The sequence below is a fragment of the Harpegnathos saltator genome, unplaced genomic scaffold (genome assembly GCF_003227715.2).
Source record: "Harpegnathos saltator strain DR-91 unplaced genomic scaffold, Hsal_v8.6 scaffold2, whole genome shotgun sequence".
NCBI classification, from domain to species: domain Eukaryota; kingdom Metazoa; phylum Arthropoda; class Insecta; order Hymenoptera; family Formicidae; genus Harpegnathos; species Harpegnathos saltator.
Genome location: NW_020229983.1, coordinates 39,315 through 52,500, shown reverse-complemented (window position 1 = coordinate 52,500; position 13,186 = coordinate 39,315). Strand labels below are relative to the sequence as shown.

At 47.3% G+C, this 13,186-nt stretch overlaps 2 protein-coding genes across 2 annotated transcripts in view; both read left to right on the top strand.

Annotated features, from left to right (window-relative positions):
- The first annotated feature begins 728 nt into the window (after window positions 1-728).
- LOC109503811 (uncharacterized) lies at window positions 729-2,597 on the top strand. Its single transcript, XM_025297936.1, has 2 exons — window positions 729-1,741; window positions 2,300-2,597. The coding sequence occupies exons 1-2, from the start codon at window positions 747-749 to the stop codon at window positions 2,595-2,597; spliced, it is 1,293 nt and encodes a 430-aa protein (XP_025153721.1). The 5' UTR covers window positions 729-746.
- A 2,046-nt stretch (window positions 2,598-4,643) lies between these two features.
- Window positions 4,644-13,186, top strand: part of LOC105182923 (uncharacterized) — a 36,029-nt gene continuing 27,486 nt past the window's right edge. The window contains exon 1 of the mRNA XM_011140726.2: window positions 4,644-4,948. Coding sequence (XP_011139028.1) covers window positions 4,801-4,948 — 148 coding nt within the window. The 5' untranslated portion in view covers window positions 4,644-4,800. The remainder of the gene's footprint in view (window positions 4,949-13,186) is intronic.

Sequence of the window (13,186 nt, the reverse complement as noted above, 5' to 3'; positions counted from 1 at the left end):
TGCACGGATATCTAGATGCGTGTCCATGCGTGTGATTAAACATTTTTAATGCCTTAATGCGCGTTTCTACCAACTGTGGTTAACCCAACTGGCTGGTTTCTCCATTGGAAGTGATCAATCGCGTTTGTCGATTCTAATTAGCGACAAATGCGATTGGTCGATTCCTTTGGAATAACCAGGCGATTAAATTAAGGCTGCTAGAAGCAAGCATAAATCTAGCAAATGATTAATGTCGGACTGTGAATATCGGCTTCGTAGTTATATTCCCATTTCATAGACAAGGATTGTCGGATCTTGCGTTTAAGATCACTTGCCTTTCATCTTCAGATGTTGCATGGATTGTTTCATTGGTTGCAAAACATCTAAAGATAAAAAGTGCGTTAAATGTAAAAAGTGCGACTACGGCTGCGTTCCAATATTCACTGCCAACACTGAAAATTTATAATATACGTGACACAAACTATGGCTGCGTTCCGATATTCACTGCCAGTGCTGAAAATCTATAGTATATGTGACACAAATTATATGTTTGCGGTACTGGCAGTGAATATCGGAACGCAGTCTATGTATTTTCAGTACTGGCAGTGGATTTTGGAACACAGCCTATACATACCGCTCAAAATAAGTTCAACACCCCTTTTATTCTCCCTCTATATGCGCGATAAAAGACGCGTTTTGTAACAGGTCCGGAAAACAACGAAATGAGGTTAAGTTCGGTGGTAAGTAAAAATTAACATTTAAGAATCATGGACATTGAATACGGTGGAGATTTTAGCCAACAGAGAGTTGAGCAATTTCAAGCATCGTGGTTAGAGGAGGATATTTTTAAAGGGTGGTTAATTCCTCATTCCACAGAAAATAGAGCCATTTGTACTACGTGTGATGTGACTATTCAATGTTACAAAACAAAGTTAATTGAACATTCACAGACGGATACACATATCGAAAACACACATGTTAAAAATGCACAAAATGAAAGTAAAACAATTACTGAATCAGCCACCCTTACATATGAGAATAAAGTTAAACGAGCAGAGATCAAACTGACAGCTTTTATCGTCGAACATAATATACCGTTTCACGCCGTGGATCGTTTAATACCATTAATAAAAGAAATCTGCAAAGATCCGACAGTTATTTCATCTCTTTCGCTTAATCTGGATTACACTGGTACAGGTACAAGTAATATGCAAGTAACTGACAAATGCGAAGTTGATGAAATTGACGAGATGACCAGAAATTTACAAACCTGCAAATTTTCCCTTTTAATGGACGAGAATACCAATGATTCGAAAAGAATACTGTGCATTCTTGTGCGATACGTTTCGCCACAGGATAAAACAGTTACGACACAATTATTAACATTAATATGTATAGATCAAACAGATCCTGTGGATAAATTTTTTGAAGAGTTTAAAAATCTTCTCAAAAAGAAAAGAATTCCTTTACAGAATATAGTTGCAGTAGCAGGCAATAATTCATCTATGATGGATGGATGCAATTCTGTAATAAAACATTTGCAGTCAAAAATGCCAGATATTATCAAGCTAAATTGTATTGACCATTCAGTCGCAATTGTAGTTGATACTGCGTATGCACACATACCAGAATCATGTAAGGATTTCATTCAAATAGTAGCTTCTTATATTTCAGATAACGTAGAAGAATTTATGCATTTAAATGAATTTAAAGATACTTTCAATGCAGAGACAAATAAAATCTTAAGATCACCTAAGAAATGGTTAGTTTTACATAAATGTATCGTCAAAATAACTGGAAATTGGGTTATTTTAAAAGATTTATTTCTGCAGAATTTTATTTCTACAGAAAATAATGCAACAGATGATACATCAAAATCTATAAAAACTCTTTCAAAACAGTTCAATAATGATTTAATAAAAGCATATTTGTTATTTTTAAATTATTCATTATATTTTTTTAATGACTTAAACATGTTATATCAATCTCATAAATTTTTGAGTCATACTTTTTTAGATAACAGTCAACAATTAATTCGTAAAGTTGCTCAAAATTTTATGACTGCAAATGCTTTAGAAGATATTGTTAATATAAATTTAAGTAACCAGGACAATATACTAAATATTGATGACATATATGTGGGACCAGAATGTGAAGAATGTTTAAAATTATTATCTGCAACGAGTGCCAAAGAAATTAAGTTAAATTGTTTTAATTTTTATGCAAGTGCAGTTACCGAAATGTTGAAATATCTGCCATACAAAGATACAATCTTTGAACAATTAACATTTCTACAACCTAAAATATCGCTTTATTATAGCGGTAGAGAAAAGTTTAGAGATTTAACTGTTATTGCAAAATGTATAAAACATCTTGATATTACAAGTTTAGCTTATGAATGGAGAATGCTACCACTAGTATATAATGATACAGAAAAAGAAAAATTAGCTCTTTTAGAAATAGATGTAATGTGGACAGAAATATTAAAATCTATATCCGTCATTGGGGAGAAAAAATTTCCAAATTTAGAATTACTAATAGAATCAGTTCTTTCCTTTCCCCACTCGAACGCCCAAGCCAGATATATTCTTTCAAAGTTCACAAATATAGAAGATTAAGTGAATAGTATATAAAACAGTATATAAAATCTTTTTAAGAAGTTTCAAAAACTTTTTTTTTATAATACATCACATTTATTTTATTTTAAAATTTTGTTTGATTCTAAGTCATTTTTCTTGGACGTTTCACGCATAAACAATACACGAGCGATTAGATATTTTTTATTATTAGAACAGTGCATAGAAAACAAACAAGAAGATTTTAACATTAAAAGAATTGGCTAATCATAATGGAGGATCTCAATATATCATCTCACGTTCTTAATTTCTCGTATCAAGTCTGATATTTTTAATCACTATCGAATGTGATTGGTCAATTTGTTAATCATTCGAATTTCACTTCTTTTTTTGTTTGTTACGTGCTGTTACCGATCTATGATCGATGCTACTTATGTCATTGCGCGTGGTATCGATTGTTGAAAACTCGCTCAATCTTTGAACACTGACCCTGAAGGAATAGAAGCACCGTTCGTCTAGAGATGGCGCACTCATCATATTCTCGCATGTTTTTCTACGTCTTCTTATACATCATGAAAAGATTCGTTTTCACACACAAAATACATCTTTTCGATATACTTCATCATACTAAATATTTTACATTTGCAAATTATCCAGTGATATCTGCAATGTTCTGCGAGGAAACTGTAGATATTCCGGAAACTTTCACTAAATAAACGACTAATTCAGATAACAGAGTTGTCAATATGACCATATTGCCAAAATTTGCCATTAGATACAAACAAACTTTTTTTCTTCATCAATCAATCAAATGTAAAAAATTGCTCTCTTTCTCAGTCCCAATGTTGCTCGCTTTGTTTCATCAATACACATAAAATTATTGCTTTTCATTTGCTGTTAGTCGTCAACTTACGTAGCTAGAAGTAGCAAATCCGCCAACAATCAATCGTTCCAACCGACATTTACTAAAAGTAACGCTTGAAGACGACGTGTTCGCGCACACCGACTGGCAACAAGTCGAGAATCACAAATGAAAATATCGCGAAAGCCACAGATTCTCACGGGAAACACCCACTTTTCACCGGGTCCCCCCAGTGAACTCCATCCGGCCACCCGCATAGACCCGATCCTGACTCCTGGAACATCAACAATCTCTCCCCTCCCCCGACCCTGCCACCCCCTAGCGGAGCCAGAAGCACCTGTTGCTCGCCTACCTGTTTTACTCGCGCGGCGGCTCTGCTCGTCAGTAACAGTCAGGACGTCGCGCGGGTGGTGTCACTGCGGCGAGAGAGCGTGCGGCAGCAGCAGCAGCAGCAGCAGCAGGTTATTTTCCGAGTGGTCGCGAACACGCGTGCGTGTACGCATCTCGTACGTGATCTCCGTTCGCATTCCGAGCGAGTTCGCTGGAGCACTCTTCAGAGTGCGAAAGAATCTCAGTCGGGCGAGCTGCTGGCCGTCGCGGCTCGAGACGCCGTCGTCCTTATCCTCGCTGTCGTTACCATTGTCGTCGTCGTCGCGTACATACACCATTCCGTTCCCCGTGACCGAGAGAGGTAACGTGAGAAACCGATCGGATTTTTGCTATCCGCGACGCATTTTACGCGCGCGTGCGCGCGGCTACCTGCTGCCCGTTTGAAGCCGACGTGATTTCGCGGTAAAAACAACCACGACAGGCCGAGTCTCGTGCTCCTCGTTTTTCGCTGCTCCGACGACGCGCAGCTGAACCCGCGTTCATTGGGCGCGACGCGAACGACCGCTGGATACCGAGACGAGGAAAACGCGGACGAGGCGTGAAGAAGGACGCGCGCGCGCGAGAAGGAGACGTACGCTGCGAAATACACGGCATGTCGGCGAGCGTGCCTGCGTGTCGCGTGTCTAATCCGGCCCAAGTTTTGTTCACGCGCGAAACTATGCGGCTGAATTGACGACACGGCAAAGAGGAGAGAAAGAGAGAGAGAGGGAGAGAGAGAGAGAGAGAGAGAGAGAGCGAAGGCAAGAGCGACAGAGAGAGAGAGAGAGAAAGAGAGCGGGGAGGAAAGAAGGAGATCGTGTATGCGCGCGTTTGCACGTATATGAAAGAGAGAGAGAGAGAGAGAGAGAGAGAGAGAGAGAGAGAGAGAGAGAGGAAGGTAGAGAGAGGTAGAGCGAAAGCGAGTCGCAGAGAGGCAAGTCGCGCGGCAAGAACGCCGACGACCGGTCGAAGCAGCGCGAGAATATGCGCGAGAGGCGAGCCTAAACGCGAATCATGGAGGACGCAGCAGCAACAGCAGCAGCGCAGGATGCCTGCTTCGGAGCAGGCAGCGTGGCTGGAGCCGTGATCGGGACCTTTCTGACGACGCTCGTTCTGCTCGCGGTCGCGACGCTTCTCTACAGGCAGTGGCGCAGGCATAAGGGTGAGTCTCTTTTCAGTTCTTGACTGCCGAGAGAACTCGATTATTTCGGGGTTGCATCCCCGAGCGGTATTCCCGGAGAAATCGTTCGAGTGAACTCCGCTTGGTTTCTTCTTCTGCGCAAACGATAGGTGAAAGGAAGGCGGGCCCCGTTTTAGCCGGACGAGTAAGGGCGGTTGGGCTCCGACAGAGACGGAATGTCGGGGTTCGCTCGACGTTTCTGTTCTTCCGCTTCCGTTTCCCGTCGTGGAAGCGCGAACGCACTTTGCGCTTCCGACGAATGCCGCTTGGGGAATGTTAATTGGTACCTTTGCGCTTGTCGCGCGTTGATTTTCGCGGTGGGGGGGGGGGACCTGCTGGGTGACTACTCGAGTCGAGTGAAACGCGCTTAATCTTAAGGTCTCAACTGCGAGATTTTTTCGTGTGTTTCCCTCGACCTCTCGTTTGTGTAAAGGGAAAGAATTTTGCGTTGAATTGTCACGCTCGACCAAGTTTTGCGACGCAAATTCCTGCGGCAGATTGACGATTCCGTTCGACCCGCGGCTGTAGTTTGTGCGAGAAAAATTGCGCAACCCTGAAACCCCCGGTCGGTTCTTTCCCTCCGTTTTTTTTCTTCAGCGTGCATATTTCTCTCGTTGAATCGCGAGCGTCTGTGGGAAACGAGACGAGATATTCGCGCGGTGATCGGGATAATATTCGCGGCGGAGAGATCAAGCTGCTCGATATCGCCGTGAGATTCGTTCGAGATCGAGAGCTGCGAGAGCCGCGCGTAAAGTCCGGCACCTGCCGTTGCGTTACGCGGGAAAGGAATTGAAAGTGATTTTGTAAGTCTTGACACTTTCCACGCGAATTAATGGCGCGGCAAGTCGCGCCGCGTGCGTGTTACCGCACATGAATTTGCACTTTCATCGATTAATCCCGCCGCTCGTTTCCCGAACCGCTCGATTTTCCCAAATCGGGGGGGGGGGGATATTATCGGCGAGAGAGACTACCCGCGGCAAGTCGAAATCGCGAGAACGAGCGCGCGAACTATCTCGAAGATATCGTTCCGCCCCGAGACGACGACCGCCGTTTTTCCGCGCGGTGAATTTTCCTGCGTAATTGCATTAGTTTCCTCGGCACAAAAACGAACGACTCCCCGTCGCAGAGACGCGACGATGCAAGGAGGACCGCGGCAGCAGCGGCTCGTTAGGAGCGCACTTTTGCCGCGGCGCGGCGGTCTGTGACAGTCGTTCGCGCTCGCTTTTTTCCTCCTCGCCGAGATTTTTGCGCGGCCGCGGCCACGCACGTACGATTCGGCCGAAGTCGGTGAAAGTAATTCGACGCGTCGATTGGCACAGCAAACAGCGCTGGTATATCCGTCGCGACACTTGACGCTGACGAAACGCCGATGTTACACATGCCGCGAGTCGCGCGCATTAGTTCCACGCGTCCTCCTACACACTCTCTCTCTCTCTCTCTCTCTCTCTCGCGCGCTCGCGTCTCGTCCTCGCTAATTCTCGCGATAATGTGACCGTTCCCGCGTCCCTCGAAGACGGCTCTTCGCGGATGGAGGGAAGAAATAGCGAGGCACGAAGGGCGAAGCGAGAAGGGAAGGCGACCGTAAGCTTCCCTTCTCTCCGACGCGAAATCAGCAAACATCTTCTCGCGGAACACAATGCAACGGAGGATTCGATCGTCTCAAAGGAACTCTCCCGGACATCGCGCGCAGGTGCTGGCGGAGGTTCACGAGCTACCGTTGCACGAAGGGAAGAAAGCCGGAGGTGAGAAATATCGACGGTGCGCGACTTCTGTAAACCGCTTTCCCACTTGCCGCGAACGTGCACACACGCATGGGCGGGGGGGGTTCAAACGTTCACCCCTCTCCCTCCTCCCGCCCTCCCCCTCCGCTGCCTTCCCCCAACAACGACGACGACGGTAGTTTATTCTCCCCGAGACTAAACTCCCGAGGGGGACTCCGTAGAGAAGTCGGAAAGAGCAGCGGCCTACTACTCGCCTCGCTGGAGGAATTACGCGCGCCTTTGCCGCACTTGTAAGCAATCGCGCCCTTTGCGGCAGCGTTGAACGTGTGAGAGACGTCGCGCTTGGTTCCCCGGCGAATTCCTCCGGACGAGCGGGTCTCGCGGGTCGCCACGAGATTTACGTGCCTCGGGAGAAACGCGGAAGCGGCGGCGGCGTCTCGCTCTCGCGCCGTCCTACCTGTCTTCGTCGTCCGCTGGCGCGACGCTCGATATCCTCTCGTTACCGCCGAACGAACGAGCGAACGAAACCCCCCGCCGGAGCGGGGGGGGGGAGGGCACTCGAACGTGGTCGCGTGAATGTCGCCGGCACACTTTGGAAACTAGAATCAAAGCCGACGGTCGCCGAAGTCGGATCTTGCGCTTAAGAGAGAACGTTGAGTTGTTAAAAATATAAGAGAAGATGGAATTGTTATTTATTATTAATTACTATTATTAATACTGTTATCAATATCGTCATCTATTCTTATCTCCGCGACGAAAAGACGAAGAAGTTTATCCTCGTAGCCGCAATAGAAAAATAACCCGTATAGAGATAAACCTTAAGACCCGAAATCTTAATCTTAAATATGAGCTTCGAATGTGAATACCGAGCGGAAGCTGAAAAGCAACACCGAGTGCGAACTTCGACTTTGTAAGGTCTGCGCTCTGGATACTCCCCTTATTATCCGCTTCCGATCGATTTATCTAGGGTGACCTGTCTGACTTTCGCTCAGAGTCTTGCCCCGAGTTTCCATATCACAACTTTGGCCTTCGGCATTTGTCGGCGCCTGTCTCTCTTTCGTCGCGCAAATTTCTCTATCGGCAATTTTCATATCGTCGCGAAACAGCGCCAGGGGATCTCCCAGTCGACAGTAAAAGATATGAGGGAGATCGACGAAGGTCGGTTTTACTCGTCCGACGAGTATCTCCATGTATAAACTCGGGCATTCGATCGAGGGAACTCGATCGTTTTTTATATCGTTCTCGTTTTCTTTTTCTTTTTTCCAGAGTCGAAATCTCACGACCAGCTGGGAGCCGCTGGCGAAGACAATTCCGGAGAATAATACGCCGCTCGATGGACGATCCCACCGATACACGTGATGGATTCGTCCACTCGAGTGGTGAAATGCGCGCGCTATTATCGGATGAGAGCCCGCGGCGCGTTTTAGCGTCGCTTCTAATCCTCTCGTTTCTTTCGACTTATCATTCAAATGAGTGTTAGAGCGCTCGCTTGAAAAGGCACGCTTGTTAGAAATCTCGCGTCCGTTCGTATTTCGTAATCCTCAACTTTGGGAGTTTGCGTATCCTCAGTGCGCGCAAACATACCTTACGCGCGCGCGCGCATCGAGAACGACGTTGAGAGACGCGATCTTTGACTTCGCGTACACGCGCACTTATTATTATCTCGTCCGCTGGAGGAGCAACTTGTTGCGCGAGCTGCAGTTAACGAAGAGAGAGAAAGAGAGAGAGAGAGAGAGAGAGAGAGAGAGAGAGAGAGAGAGAGAGAGAGAGAGAGAGAAAAGTCGATCTCGAAACGGGAACATTTTCGCCTTGCGCGCGCGTGTGTGCGTTCACGAAACACTTTGCCTCTCTCCTCTCACCACATTATCTCGTTTAAAAGATTCTCAGTCAACTGGCATAACAATAACACTTATTATTAATAATAACCTACTTTCCGCATAAACATCTGTCGCAAGTCAACGGCAGAAAAGTTGCATTCTTCCCAATGAGTCCCGCAACGCAGCTGAACTCTCTGAAAGGAGGATTTACGTTTCCTCTTCTTTGAACTCTCAAGAGAGAGAGAGAGAGAGAGAGAGAGAGAGAGAGAGAGAGAGAGAGAGAGAGAGAGAAATAAAATTCCCTTATCTCGCGCGCGCGTTCCAAAGTTCCTTCCGAGTGAAAGCGTCGTCGCGTGCAAGAGGAATAGGGGAGGTAGTTGCTAATCTGTACGACAGTACAGCGGTTATACCTGTATATATCTCGTGGGTAGGGGATGCAACGATAAATCGGTAATATCGAAATATCGACATATCGAGAGACAAATATCCAATATTTATCGACATTTTTTGTGTCCGATAAAGTCGACATATCGATATGAATTTTACTGATTTTCGTATTTTTCAGTTACAGCTCTGGGGGCCTATTACGGTTCTACGACCGAGATGAAAATGACAAAAGTGAGTGAATTCACTGGAATATATATTATGTAATTGCTCGATGTCTAGTAAATTCGCTCACTTTTATCATTTCCACCTCAATCGTTGAACCGTGGTAGATCTCCCGCTCCATGTACGTGGTGATTTCCGGCAAATGACTGCGGTTCATTATATATTTTCTAATAAGAATACGACAATAAATTGTATGAAGATAAAAATTTCGGAAAGATCTTTTCAAATTTTTCGTGCATACCCTTTATATGCACACCCCTGTATGTATACATTTTTTTATATAAATATCGATATTTTTCAAAATTATCGATATTACCGTTGTCGATGGTTCCGAATGACGATAATATCGTTATCGATATTTTGAGAAATCGTTGCATCCCTACTCGTGGGTGAGCTGAAGGCACGGTGTGATCTGAGTTGATCGCTACATCGGAAGCAGATAAAAAACAGCGGTTGTACTGTCGTACAGGTTAGCAACTGCCTATTCCCCTTTCCTCGAGAGTGTGCGAGAGAGAACGACAAGTAAAAACAGAGCGCATCCTTCTCTCTGTGAGCTATACCCCCCTCCTCGAACACGCAGTCTAGGTATATTGTGTCTATGAGAGCAACTCTCTAATTTTTCTCGACGTCACTTTTGCGCTCGAGTATCCGACGCAGCCATCGTCCTCCGTCTCCGCAAGATCGATGCGCGAGCTCGCGCGCGACGTCACGAAGGGAACGCCCGCGTTCGTCTAAGCGATGTTCGTCCAAGTGATTCGCACCGCGACGCAAGTTATAAATATCACTGTGTGCGCCGCGGGGCAGCATCATCGTCGCAAATAAGAGGCCCCGCGAGGCGTCGCGAGCCACCTCTGATCCTTCCCGACGCTCGCGCTTTGCACCCGAAGGCCGCGCGAGCGCTCCTCGGGATTCTTTCTTCGATTCGCTTCAGCCGAGACCGCTCGTCTAAAGAAAATCGTTTCCGTCTCGGTAATTATGCGATACGTGTCGAGTGTTATGCCAATGTCTCGGCGTCTCCAGTCCCCGCGGTCTCTTCCGAGGTGGACGGTACTTCCCCGCTGCATCTCGAGCCTCATCGACACGAATAAAAGACACCGGTGGGCAAAGCTGCTCGCTGCTAGATAATTAACGCACGTCGGTATCGTAAAGGCATCACCGGCGGAAAATCACGCGACTCGACCAACCGCGTCGCGGAGACGTCGTGTCGCTCTCTCCTGCGGCGCGCTTCTCTCGCGAGGTACATTGTTATATTTACAAAAAATAATCCGCTTGACAAAAACTCCCGCGACTTCTCCATCGGCCAAGCGCGCAGCCTCGCGCTGGCCGCAGGTGAGACGGACGAGGAGCCCAGTCGCCCAGTCGCGCGAGTCACGTGCGGAAGAGCGCCCGGCACTCAGTGAAACAATCGAAAGCGAAGGACGAAGGACGAAGGCCCGTCTCCGCGGCCGATTTGTTTCAATTTAGAACGCAAACCCGCCGGCTCTCCGGCGCGGCGGCCGGCCGGTCGACCGCCGACGATACGTCGGCCTTCCTTCGGGCGGTTTAGCCGAAAAAAAGGAAAGAAGGCGGAGGGGCCGATCAAGCGGCTCTGTATACCGGTTTTCGAGCGAAAACGTGGATCATCGCGCTCGTCCGCTCGCGGCCACTCGGCTATAGGTCGAGAAAGAGCGATGGCGCCGTTCATGGGTGACATTGTGTGCGCACGCGGCGGACGCGCGATGCGCGTATCAGTCCCCGCGAGAATACGCGACGCGTACGCCGACTCGCGCGGCCGATAGACAAGCCCGCAAAAGCGACGAAGGCCTTTAGAAAGTGCGGCTTCGGGACTCCCGTCCGGGTCGTTGAGGCTGATACTACCGCAGGCACGCCGCACCGCGCCACGTGTGCGTGTAACGTGCGTGCCTGCGTGAGCGAGAGGCCCGCTGCACATGCACGTATCGCTTACACACGCTCTCTCTCTCTCGCGCGCGCGCGATCCTGGCGCGCGTCGCATCGCGTTTTAGGGCCGTTTCACACCGCTCGGCGGAATACTCGGCGACCCGCCGCGCCGATGTGTCGCGCGCGTAGGGTTGCCAGATGCGAAATGATTATTTCCGGGACATTTTTCAGGCGACGGTTGAAAAATAGATTGCTGGAGAATTTTAGTTAAGTTTGGGGGGTAGAGGGGGGGGGGGTGAGACGAGTAAACCTCGGGAAACGTCAGACGCCGATTTGTTTGCAATTTTTTATAGTTATTCTTTATGTCAAAATATGAAGAAATCTGTTGTCATTTGTGGTTTAAATTAATTTTCTCAATTTTTCCGAAATTTTTCAAGCTTCGCACAAGTACACTATTTTATATACATACATATTTTATATCTATTTTATACATATTTGAAGCAATATTTCTTAGAAATATGTATATCTGATTTGTTGAAACTTGCACACGCGCACACATACACATATCGCCGATTCAGAAGCATTTTGTAAAATTCAAAATGACGGATCTAATATGGCTGACGTCATTGTTGAAAAAGTGTTCAGTTTTACGCTACATTCGACGCTGGGTAACGACAGTTTACTCTTCTGCAAGATTTTTTTTCTTCTCTTTTTGTTCATTTCTTGTTCATTTTTTACCAGATTTTGTCGTTAAAATGAGCTTGTTTGCTGGATAGTGAGCCGAAAGATTACCCGAGATTATACCCAAGATGGCGCGTCGGAAGATTCAACTCTATAAATCGCGGTAACAGGTTTCTCTCTGGTGCCAGTTAGAAACATGAATGTTATGATTATGATTTTGTTGAAATTCTGACTTTCCGGGACAGAAGATTTAAATTCCTGGACGCGCGGGACAAGCTTAAGAATTGCAGGACATTTCCCAGAAATCCCGGCCATTCGGAAACCCTAATCGCGAATGTCCTGCGAATGCGCGCTGCATGCGCTTTGATGAAAAGCTCGCAGGCTCGATCGAGCGAGAGTCATTTACCCTCAGGTGGTCGAACCTGCGATCACACGTTTACGTATTTGGAGGAAGAATAGGGATCGCGAGGCTCCGCCGGAGTTTGCGAGCTTGACGAGCGGGGCTCGATGAATCTGTATCGAAAGTAATCGCGTAGTGAGAGGACGAGTCCTCTGCGACGTTCTCTTCTCTCTTCCGTCGACCAGCGACTGTTCGAACCCGTATTAATCGCTTCACGCACACCCGGTATAATCGAAATCGACCGAGAGGCTTTACACGTTTCTCTCTTCGATCATATCCCGGCTGGAAAGCCGGATAGAAGCGGGAGCTGCAAAGAGAGCCACGCCATTTTCACGTTCGCCGACGCTGGTTTTAATACGGACTTTACTTGATGCTTGAAAAAAGCTACTCGTATGTTTCGCGCGCGCGCGCGAAACTCTTCTCACGTGAGTTAGTCAGGTCCGAGTACAAAGTAAAGTCGGATACGAGCTGAATTCGATACGCACGACTCTTCTTTAAAAGGCCATCACACACACACACACACACACACAAATGAACGTAAGCAGTAAAGAAACTGACCAATCACAATCAATTATTCTCATAAGTATTTAAAATGGCGTCTTTAAATCTCGATTGCGATTTGCTTACTGCTTAACATCTTACTGCTTAAGTTCGTTGTGTGTGGTGGCGGCTTTACAGCCGCGATTCAGCTGGAGAGCTCGTGTCTCGAAATGAAGTCTGACACTTGACGCGAGTTTCAGGTGAGAAACTATGAGAGAGCCGAAACTCGAGTAAAATCGCGCGCGTGCACCAACTCGGCCTAACCAGCCGAGTGTCCTCAGCTCATCGTCTCGAAGTCACTCTCGTGGCACGTGCGTTTCTTCGTCGCACTTGTGCGACCGCCTCCGCGCGCGCGAATGCCAGCAGCGTGACACGGCCTTTACTCCTCTCGCGCACGCACGGCACCCGTAATCTCCGCACGCATAAGCGTGCTCGCGGGAATACGCGATTCCCGCCGCGCCACGCCGCGGTGCTTCGGCTCGCGTACTCGCGTACTCGCGTTTAACCGGCCCGGGCTCTCTCGCGGCTAATAAATTACTTTCACGAAGCCGTTCCGACGCGGTGTCGCGACAAT

Bases quoted from the DNA above. Each gene is read 5' to 3' on its own strand.
- LOC109503811 (XM_025297936.1), top strand. From the start codon at position 747: ATGGACATTGAATACGGTGGAGATTTTAGCCAACAGAGAGTTGAGCAA. The intron at 1,742-2,299 runs GTTAGTTTTACA...GCTTTATTATAG, and splicing joins TTAAGATCACCTAAGAAATG to CGGTAGAGAAAAGTTTAGAG.